General features: G+C 39.1%; 1 protein-coding gene across 6 annotated transcripts; it reads right to left on the bottom strand.

Moving 5' to 3' along the window:
- Positions 1-2368: 2368 nt before the first annotated feature.
- Positions 2369-10616, bottom strand: LOC129433439 (apoptosis regulator BAX). Of its 6 annotated transcripts, none has more exons than XM_055192088.2 (7): positions 10589-10616; positions 10340-10442; positions 5822-5876; positions 5680-5725; positions 5288-5423; positions 5097-5201; positions 2369-3861 (listed from the first exon to the last, which is right to left on the bottom strand). In XM_055192088.2, the coding sequence occupies exons 3-7, from the start codon at positions 5865-5867 to the stop codon at positions 3763-3765; spliced, it is 432 nt and encodes a 143-aa protein (XP_055048063.1). In that variant the 5' UTR covers positions 5868-5876; positions 10340-10442; positions 10589-10616; the 3' UTR covers positions 2369-3762. The 6 variants fall into 6 exon arrangements, with proteins under 6 accessions (XP_055048063.1, XP_073713222.1, XP_055048045.2 ...); XM_073857121.1 differs by having other exon boundaries at positions 10572-10601; XM_055192070.2 differs by adding an exon at positions 6538-6638 and having other exon boundaries at positions 10340-10597.
- Positions 10617-10901: the final 285 nt, after the last annotated feature.

Genomic DNA, 10901 nt, shown 5'->3' with positions numbered 1-10901 from the left:
TTCTCGTACATGGTTTAGGGCTACGCCTTAGTTTAGGACATCTTTGTAGTTTAAGACAAAGTTGAGAGACAAAACAATGGCACTGATATATGCTAAGATGTGTCGGTGCAAGATGCTTTTAAATTAAGGCAGCTCAAACATGCATTTTAGTCTGAGACTAGACATAAGCCCAGAAACCACCCTGATATGTTTAAAGTATTGAAGAAAGTATACAGTACTGTAGTAACTTGACTGAAATGATGTATATTATCTTAAAATATGCTTAAGTGTTTATTTTGGTTATGCAAGTAAACCAATAAGTACAGGTACTGGTGCCACACTCTAATCAGCTAATTAACCCAAAACACTTGCAAAGGCCTTTAAATTGTCTCTCAGTCTAGTTCTGTAGGCTACACAATCATGGAGAAGACTGCTGACTTGACAGTTTTCCAAAAGACGACCTTTGACACCTTGCACAAGGAGGGCAAGACACAAAAGGTCATTGCAAAAGAGGCAGGCTGTACACAGAGCTCTGTTTCCAAGCAAATTAATAGAAAGACGAAGGGAAGGAAAAGATGTGGTAGAAAAAAAGTGTACAAGCAATAGGGATAACCGCACCCTTGTAAAGGATTGTGAAACAAAACCCATTCAAAAATGTAGTGGAGATTCACAAAGAGTGGACTGCAGCTGGAGTCAGTGTTTCAAGAACCACTACCCACATACGTATGCAAGACATGGGTTTCAGCTGACGCATTCCTTGTGTCAAGACACTCTTGAACAACAGTGTCAGAAGTGTCTCACTTTTGGACTGCTGCTGAGTGGTCCAAAGTTATGTTTCTCTGATGAAAGTAAATTTTGCAAATCAGAGTCTGGAGGAAGAGAGGAGAGGCACACAATCCACATTGCCTGAGGTCCAGAGTAAAGTTTCCACAGTCAGTGATGGTTTGGGGTGCCATGTCCTCTGCTGGTGTTGGTCCACTGTGTTTTCTGAGGTCCAAGGTCAATGCAGCCATATACCAGGAAGTTTAAGCACTTCATGCTTCCTTCTGCTGACCAACTTTATGGAGATGCAGATTTCATTTCCCAACAGGACTTGGCACCTGCACAGTGCCAATGCTACTAGTACCTGGTTTAAGGACCATGGTATCCCTGTTTTTAATTGGCCAGCAAACTCGCCTGACCTTAACCCAATAAAAAAAATCTATGGGGTATTGTAAAGAGGAAGATGTGCAGTGGCGGCTCGTGACTGCTCTTCCGAGGATGCGCTAATTCAAAATAAGTGTTCGGATTGTCACGTGTGTGGGTCCCTTTTCCAAAATATGTGTCATGCGTGTGGAGAGATCCTGTGTGCATCACGTGTTTGTCAAAATAAGTGCCTGCTGGAGACGCGTCAAAACCGTTTATGTTAAAAGAGACGCTCACGTTCCCTAAATACACGCAAGACACTCCCTTAACAGTAAACTCTGATTACGCATGATATTGTGCGAGTATCTGGCACACGCAAGCGTCTCCTTTCAAGTTCAAGGCAGAAGGCACTTATTTTGGCATGACACGTGATGCACACACAATCTCTTAAAGCGCAGAACACATATTTTGAAATGACGAACTTGGGCTCTCATTACACCTGAGAAATGCCACAGACCGATCAACTCCATGCCACGCTGCAGTAATTTAGGCAAAAGGAGCCCCAACTAAGTATTGAGTGCTGTAGACGCTCATACTTTTCAGTTGGCCAAGATTTCTAAAAAGCCTTTCTTAGGATTGGTCTTAAATAATATTCTAATTTTCTGAGATACTGAGTTTGAGATTTTCTTTTTACCACATCTTTTCCTTCCCTTCGCCTCTCTATTAATTTGCTTGGACACTGTGAACAGCCAGCCTCTTTTGCAATGACCTTTTGTGTCTTGCCCTCCTTGTGCAAGGTGTCAATGGTGGTCTTTTGGAAAACTGTCAAGTCAGCAGTCTTCATCATGATTGTATAGCCTACAGAACTAGACTGAGAGACCATTTAAAGGCCTTTGCAGGTGTTTTGAGTTAATTAGCTGATTGGAGTTTGGCACCAGGTGTCTCCAAAATAATATTAAAATTTTCTGAGATACTGAATTTGGGATTATATCAGTCTGTGTGTGTAATGAATGAATATATAGTTTACAAGTTTCACTTTTTATATGGAATTAGTGAAATGAATCAACTTTTGATGATATTCTAATTATGACCAACACCAGTATACATTTCTTTAAAATCACTTCAATGAAGGAAAATTGGGCATTTCAATACAATTGTAACTTTTTCATTTGTATACCTAGATATATAAATTGTATAAAGAAAGTATAGGTAGGTAATATATGTTCAAAGTAGTCTATAAAAAAATGCACCTCATACATTCATATTGAAATCCATAAAAACAGTTTGTTTGTTTTATTTTACATCTTACAAAACAAACTCATGGGCTCACAGTACATAGACTTCCTTAGGGTGCACAATTCATACCAATGTACAAAGATGTAGAAAAAAGATGAAAAAGTGGTGGCTAGTATCATAAAAGGCCAAGGCACTTTCAACAAAAGAATCAATAAAAAGCAAAGCGATAACTTTATCCAAACAACCAAAAATTAAAGATACGTATAAAAAAAGGGCAAACAGCGCTGTGGGTTTGACTAACCGACATTAAAAATACAGTACTGAGAAGACTTTGCTGAGGGGAAGAGCTCAACTGGTCTGTTCGCAAGTCCCAGATAATAATCTGTATGGGTATTACAAATGCACCAAGTGTTTGCACCAGACCGAGCAAAACGAACTGCAATCCATTCAAGTTTAAAATGTGATTATCCTATATATCTGGATAGTCAGACAGGCCACTGATTTGGTTCTGTAAAAAACATGGCCCAGAGAATTGTAATGCATTTAAAAGTCATCACTATTGTCCATCCCTGTTACAGCAATTGCTTACCATACGTTAACTTGGACACGCCCTCACATCACAAACACAGTGCTGATTGGTTGGCTGCGATGTATTCCCCTGCTCAAATTCTGTTGCAAACACTACACGTACGCTTCAGAGGCCTAACCTTCATCAATGAAGCACAAACCAGATTTAAACATTTCATAGTATTGTGATGAACTGAACGAGATCTTGAAAGAAGAGAGAAATGATGAAGAAAGGAGAAATTCAGACGTCAGCAGAATCCACCCTTGAGCCCATTCCTATTATTTCAGAAGACAGACAATATGACATTCGGATAAAACAAGGTTTAGATTTAACAGTTACAGATTTATAAACCTTATCATATCAATTTTGACCGCCATTGCATATAAATTCTTTATGACTTATAAACTAATATAGAATATGAAATGATAACAGTAATTTCAGCCTTGAAAATGTCAATATATTAAATCAAATATCCAATGTATCTAGTAACTTATATGACCGAAACACCCATAACCCAAAGTCAAAAAATAAATAACTAAAATTATACCTAAACCTGAACTTCCGAATTAATCTCTCGCTCATTTTTAGTGCAAATATTACAGAGATTAATGTATAGACTGGAAAGGGCAAAGGCTCAGAAGTATCAAGAGTGATTGAAAACATCTGCATCATGCTTGACTCTCACTTCTTCCACCTCTCTCTCTCTCTCTCTCTCTTTCTCGGAGTTGACACTGTTTTCAACTCTCTTATTAGTCTGTTCACATTTCTTTGCTCTCTTCCATTTCCCCCTCATCTTTTAGTTCCCCTTTGCTGGTCTTTTCTCACTCGCTCCATCTTCCTCTCCGTTCATGACTTCACATTTTGCGGATCACCAGCACAGTGGTGAGAACTCCAGCCAGGAAGACCCCGATGGTCTGCCATGTGGGGGTCCCGAAGTAAGAGCGAATTCCCTCCTGATGGATGAAAATTGTATGTTTGAGAGAACAATATTTTTACAGGACCACAAGGTACTGTGTTTAGACTTTTTAGGAAAGAATGCCACAAATAATTTAGGCCACATTTGCACAACATTTAAACCAAAACAGGAAACAATGATGTTTGGGGTCCTGACTATGGAGAACAAAAAATTATTTAAAAAATGCTTTTATTAAATGAAATTTTTTAAATACATACATAAATAAATAAATAAGTAATTAGTTAAATGCAGAAATAAAGTGTAAATAAATAAATATTTTACTAATAATAAATAAGTAATTAGTTAAATGCAGAAATAAAGTGAAAATAAATAAATATTTAACTAATTTCATTTTACTCAGTTCTATATTTAGAGTTGAAAATATTCAACTCTAGCGAAAATTGGCATTACACAAAGTTAAATCCCACGACTAATCACACCCCGCGAGTAACGCGATGCCCCCCGTTTGGTGTGGCATTAGTTTTCTTTGCAGATTTTTTATATAAAATACACATTTTATCTTTAAAAAATTTCTGTTTTTTGACATAGCCATGTGGGATAGTAAAAATAATATTAACCAATCAATCCAACCAAAGTCCAATATGCAATACAGTTCCGGCACATAACTAAAGATGAAATTGTGTTTAATTCGGAAACACATCACAATAGGTACATTCGTTGTTGTTTATCTTGTTATTTTAACGTAACGTCCGCACATAACTTCCGGTAAACTTCGCTAAGCATACATAACAACAAAGTTCTTTAAACGCAGTTTATTTATATAACAAGCAAAAAACAACATATAGATTACCTAGGAAACCAAAACATTTGTTATTTTCGACGAGGCATTTGTTCAAGAAATCAGTTTAGCAACTAGTCAGACCATTAAAAAAAACGTTCGGATCCAGACGTGTATCGCGTCACCGCACGTGCGTCCGATGAAAGAGTCTATAAATATACGTAAGCAAAATATGTGTGCATGTCTAATGCAAATGATTGTAGTACTAGTACTAATACAAAGTGACGTTGACATTAACTAAAAATACTTTATATAGGTTTAAGGACCGATTTACATTTATGCATTCATCCAAAGCGACTTACAGTGCATTACAAGGTATACAAGGCATTTTTATCAGTTTGTGTGTTCCCTGGGTTTGAACCCATGACCTTTTGCCCTGCTAACCCAATGGTCTACAACTAGGCTACACAGGTTTGTGTGAGGAAGTAACTTACCCATCCACCCTGTTCCCTGATCCAGTTAATTACATGTTCCTGAATGTAGGACATGGTCCAGCTGATGATGGTTCTGATAATGTCAGGAATCTTTGTTGTAATGGCCTGTGAAAAAAGAAAGAATGTTAAATATGTCAAATAAATACAACCATTTGCGACAATATGAGACTGAGCAGCTCGTGCATCTTTACCTTAATGACAAGCCGACATGCAAAGTAAAAAAGTGCCACCACCCTTCCCCAGTTGAACTTCCCATCAGAGAAAATCTCAAGGGCCACTTTAACGAAGACATCTTTAGTAGGCTGAAGAGCAGTGTCGTTTAACATCCTAACACAAAACGACAAAGGCCATGCGAATCATTGAGTTGCAACACACTGCCATCCGGTGGGCATTTCTAAGCACAGCAGGAGAAACCAATCCTGTACTGTTAGCAGCAATCCCTTTCCATTTAAGCCCGACTGCTGTCTTACCTTTGCAGCTGCACATTTCCATCTAACTCATCACCAATCTGCTGCAAACACTGAGCAAGGCGTTTATGGTTGGGGTCACACAACTCCACCGCACCTAACTGACTTCGGGTTACCTCAGCATCGCAGTCTCCATGGCGAAGAACCCGTTCATAGATGAAACTGGGAGAGAGGGATGAGATGACCAAGGCAATGAAGCACAACAAGGGAACAAAAAATTTAATGGGAAATGAGAATCAGATATAAATAGACACTCACTTGTTAAGAAGTGCGGCTCCCAGGTCCAACATCTGGTCACTGCCATTGCCACTGCCTTTGAATATAGGAAATAAAAATAATAAATAAAATGATAACGTGTGGATAAGGATAATGTACGTTTCTGTAGCTCAAGTAGTGAAGCATTGCCTTTGCAAAACACAAGGGTTGTGTGTTCGATTCTCAGGGAACACACACACATACCGATAAAGAGTATGCCTTGAATGTAAGGTAGGTCACATTTTTCGGATAAAACTGTCTGTCAAACACAAATGTCAAGATACTTAAAAATAAATGATAGGGGTGAGATTTTACTTCCTCAAATTTTATTACACAGAGTGTGATCATGTTTGTAGCGCTACATAAAAACCAAAAGTAAAAAAATATATCTCTCAATACAACAGTGAGTATATTTTCCAACATTGATTTTGAAAGAACAATTGTTGTAGAAGTGACTAAGCAGTAAGCAGTGTATGTATAATTTAGTACACATTCGGTTTCAGTTTACTAAAAGAGTCAAAGGGGTCATGACATTAGGAATCAGTTTTGCCTTGATGTATTGACACATAACAAGTCTTGGTATCATTAATACATGTAGCAGGTTCTATAGTTTAAAAACCATTTTTATCAATAACGAAAGCATTTATGTAAATGCTCTCTGGAAATGAAAAATGGCTGGATTAGTGACGTACATATAAATAAATACATTTTCATATGACCTGCATGCTCCAGGTATGGACCCTCCCCCTTTTCAGCTCCAGAAAAAGACACAGCACATCAGTGTATCGTTGGCTCTGCCCACTTGCATTCAGTGACTGAACTTTAGTCAATGCAGCAATTCAAAAAAATGAAGGAATAGTTGTTTACAATCATAATAAGATTGTAATAACAGTATTAGAGTGAAATTTCAGAATTTTGTGCGGTTGGAAAACAAAGACCTTTGTAGGGCTTCTTAATTATCCCGACGCCAGAAAGAAATAGATTTTTTTTTAACGGATGTACCGCTATATTGGCCCCGCTGTAGATGGGTGTGCCTCATAAGGGGCCAGTCACACCAAAAGCGTTTATGGCAGTTGCAGGCGCCTTTTTTGAATGATATTCTATGGGCAGGGCGTGTTTGCGTGCTGTTTATGCGCGCCGAGCGCCTTGCAGTTTTTTGCCGCCTGCTGCGCACGCGTTTTTGAAGGAGCGCTGAGAGCGGAGAAGCACCCGACGTCATTCGCGTCTTTCCATTGTCCAATCGAATGAGGGGAGAGGCGGGCCTTACGTTGTGGTGAGGGAAGTTTACAGTTGCTTTGAAGAACCGGACTCCACTCGCTCACTCTCTCCTGCGTGTTTGTGCACCTCTCACCCTCAAACAAGGTCAGAGCAAGCGCCCTCTTTTTAAAGTTTCTGCTAATGTGACAGTTAACAGCAAAAGAGCGCTCACGCTTCAATATTTGATTGACAAGACAGCTGACTCGGTGGTTGCTTAGCAATATGAAAAGCCGCGTCGCACTGCTCTTTTTTTAAAAAAGGCAGTGCGTCGCGCCCTGCGTCTGCAAGCGTTTAAAGCGCTTTTGGTGTGACTGGCCCCTACGTCTTGATAAGTGAAGCCGCTGACTCTTTGATCTCCCCCTGGTGGCTGGCTGCAGTACAAATCATAAACCCCGCCCTCTCCATTAAAACTAATGGGACTCTGATCTAAATAAAAAAAATTATTTACACTTCCAATTAAAGTTTCCTATAGAAACGGGGTGTGTCGTTATGATTGGCGTGGTTTAATTGGTCGCGCAAGCATTTGTGCGGAAGTTTGATACCACGGCTCCGCCTCTGGCTCCACGGACGATTCTTTTTCCTTCTGCGCATGCCGTGGCTCCAAACTGACGTTTTTACATAACTTGGCGGCAACCATGGTCGGACATTTTTGGCTTCAATCTCGCAAGTCTTTTTCCAAACCCCCCTCTGTTTGCCAAGAGTGTTTGCGACATTGTGTGGCTGGCGGTAGGTTCATTTTTGTTGAGACAGATCTGTCAATTTTTACATTTTAGCGGTTACCTTGGTGCGAGGCCACCAGGGCTTTTATCTTTTGACTGTTGCATGTTGGGCTGCAGACTACACTAACAAATTTTTGCCACTGGTTTGGGTCAGACTCGGGTGTCTGTTATGCATGTCGGTTGGGGGGAAAAAGTGATTTGGGTTATTTCGGGCCACATACATTTCTTTGGACACGAGAAGACCTCTACTGTATTGATAATCTATGCTTGTAGTTGGTGGCAGTAAGTGCATTATTTAGGGTGCAATTCTCTGTTTAAAAGAGTAAAAACGTTGCAGTGTTTGTACAATAGCTGAGAACTATATGTCTGTGATTTATTTATATGCTTCCATTAGTGGTAAAAACTTTTATCGTTGTGGTTGTGAGACAGTATTGCTGTCTGTGACATGAATAAACACACAATGTGCTTAAAAAGACCATATGAGAAGCTGTATTTGTAGTGAAACTGCTTAGTATGCGGTAGCATAAAGGCTGTCAATCATAAAAGTGGGCAGGACACCGAGCCAGGCCAAACAGGAAAAATCAGAGGCTGCGTCCGAAAGCTCTAAATTGCTGCCTTCTGCGGCAGCTTTCCAAGGCAGGAAGGCATCAAGGCATGTCCGAATCTAACGTTAGGTTTACTTCCTGACTCTTGAGATCTTGTCCAACAATTCTATGTGTGTGCGCGCATGGGGAATGTGATTGGTCAAGCCTGGTCGATTTCGAAAAAATAAAATGGTGGCCAAGAAAGCAGCTGGAGCACAAATTTAGTGTAAATAAATGTATATTTTCACTTTTTACACATTTTAACTGCATTTCTAGCGGTGAATTAGTATTGTAGTTTAATGTGATTAGTTATCACAAAGGCACTCTCTGTTTATATTTCAAACACGCTGCGTTTGAAGTGTGTCCGAAAGCGTTTCTCTTACTGTGGGTTTACACCAAACGCGAAGCGCGCAATCGCATCGCGTTGCTCGCTCTAGATTACTCACGGGCTTTAACTTCGTGTAATGCAAATTTTTCACTTGAGTTGAATATTTTCAACTTGGGCGAAGACGCGTTTGAGGAGAATAGCGCATGTTTTCACGGCAAACGCGCCCCCCATATCACGTCATTCGCATCGCCCCACGCGAGGACGCGTCTGATCGTCTTTGCATTGACTTTGTCTGTAATCTAATCGCGCAAATCGTTGAACTTGCATCTGTCGTAAACCCACAGTTAGCTGCCTTCATGCCGCCAAAGTCATTGCCTCATGAGGCAGTGAGGCAACAAGTCAGCTGCCTAAATTTTCGGACGCAGCCAGAGTTTCATTCAGAATAGAGCTGCACGATAAATCGCATGTTTAGTTTAGTTTAGTTTTATTTAAAATTTGACAAGACAGGACATTGCAGAACAAAACCCTGAAATGTGTCAAACATACACATAAAAATATCTAAAATTGTATTGTCATAAATTACTGAAATGTGTGTTTTTCAGCAATAAATTTGAGAAATATTATAAGTACAGCTCAGAGAACATAAAAAATAATAATAAAAAGAAACATGTCATGACCCCTTTAAGTTGACGCAAAGAAACTAATATGCATGAGCTTATAATAGAACAAATTAGCCATATTAGAACAAAAGAAAAGTAGACTCTTAGACTCAACATTCGAACGTCAAAATAAACAAAAGTTAAGACTTAAAAATACCAAATACTAAACAGTACATGACACAGATAATGTATACAACACAGTACATAAATGCTATATCACTTAGGCAATATTTTCACCAAAGCTGTGTTGTGTATGTATGACACACTGAAATGACATCTAGGTAGACAGCTCACTAGGTTTTAAGTTATCCTATCCAGTGATCCTAAATCATTTGTGTGTAAAAATATAAATTCTGTCTCCTGTAATGAGGAAAAATCTATTTTCTTATTTTATCAAGATCATGGACAGATATCCACAGGATGTGTGTTTACTACATCCGTCGTTACTGAAACGATGATGTCACCTCTTCTAGAAATCAACAACATCGCGGTATAGAGCATGTGAACGGAGGATGTCTCATACCCAAGATAACCACCTAGTTAGACAGCAAATCTGGGCATCACATGAGCGTTCTTAACGAAATCACTGTTCGAAACGACAGAATGATGTTACAATTTAGTCAGAAATACACATTTGGTACCAAAATAAGCTGTCTATATATTAATATATTGGCATCTCATTCGTTTAGAGGACACAGCTAGAATAAAAATAAAGATGTGTACGGTTTGTTTATATCACGTTCGTGATTGTTAAAGAAACGCGACTCTGGGCGGCTTATCTGCCGGTGATCGGTATATGTACGGACATGTTTCGTGTTGTGACAGTGGACGTTAGTAAGCAAACTCCCAGTTTACGTGATAAACAAAAAAATAAACATCCATCAAAAAAAGCCGACCCAAACATCTGTTAGGACACATGTTGCGAATATAAAAACAAACACAAAGCATTATTTGAACATAAAAGCAACACTTACCCGTATCGCCTCCACCCGATAGCGCTGCCATATTAGCAATATGAAGTGAGAACGTTTCCCTCTGACGTCGTTGAACGCAGGAAGGAAGTCATCAAGAGCGATGCTGGATAGTTCAAATAACAATAATATGAATACACGTTTAATAAGAAAAGAAACAATCGTATAGTTTTTCTGACTAATATCTATATGTCGATTTTTACAAAAGGGGTGTTCAAATCGTTATCAGATTTACCGACACTGAGTGTTTACATTATAAGTGTTGCTGACAGATTATATTTGCTGTGTTCGACGTCATGCTGCGCTGCGCAGACCGAACAATGACATCAAGTAACGCGAGAGCAATTCGAAAGCTGTGCTCATAGATCATTCTCGCGGTATTTCGATGTCATATGCCGATTGTTCTGCGCAGCCCTAAAACAGACATTTGAAGGCATGTACAAACACACTATTTTAAAACCAACTGTTTATTACAATTCGCCGTACAAAGAAATCAAATAACAATCAAAAAACATTCTTGGTTTATTAATAACATATATATGTCTGGCTAGTTGATTTGCCTGAT

The sequence above is a fragment of the Misgurnus anguillicaudatus genome, chromosome 19, assembly GCF_027580225.2.
Source record: "Misgurnus anguillicaudatus chromosome 19, ASM2758022v2, whole genome shotgun sequence".
Taxonomy (NCBI): Eukaryota; Metazoa; Chordata; class Actinopteri; order Cypriniformes; family Cobitidae; genus Misgurnus; species Misgurnus anguillicaudatus.
This window is presented reverse-complemented; position numbering and strand designations above follow the sequence as displayed.

Coding starts and splice junctions, on each gene's coding strand:
- LOC129433439 (XM_055192061.2), bottom strand. CDS start 10,370: ATGGCAGCGCTATCGGGTGGAGGCGATACGG. Junction 5,877..10,339: donor ATCGGGTGGAGGCGATACGG/GTAAGTGTTGCT, acceptor CTATATTCAAAG/GCAGTGGCAATGGCAGTGAC. Junction 5,726..5,821: donor GGAGCCGCACTTCTTAACAA/GTGAGTGTCTAT, acceptor CCTCTCTCCCAG/TTTCATCTATGAACGGGTTC.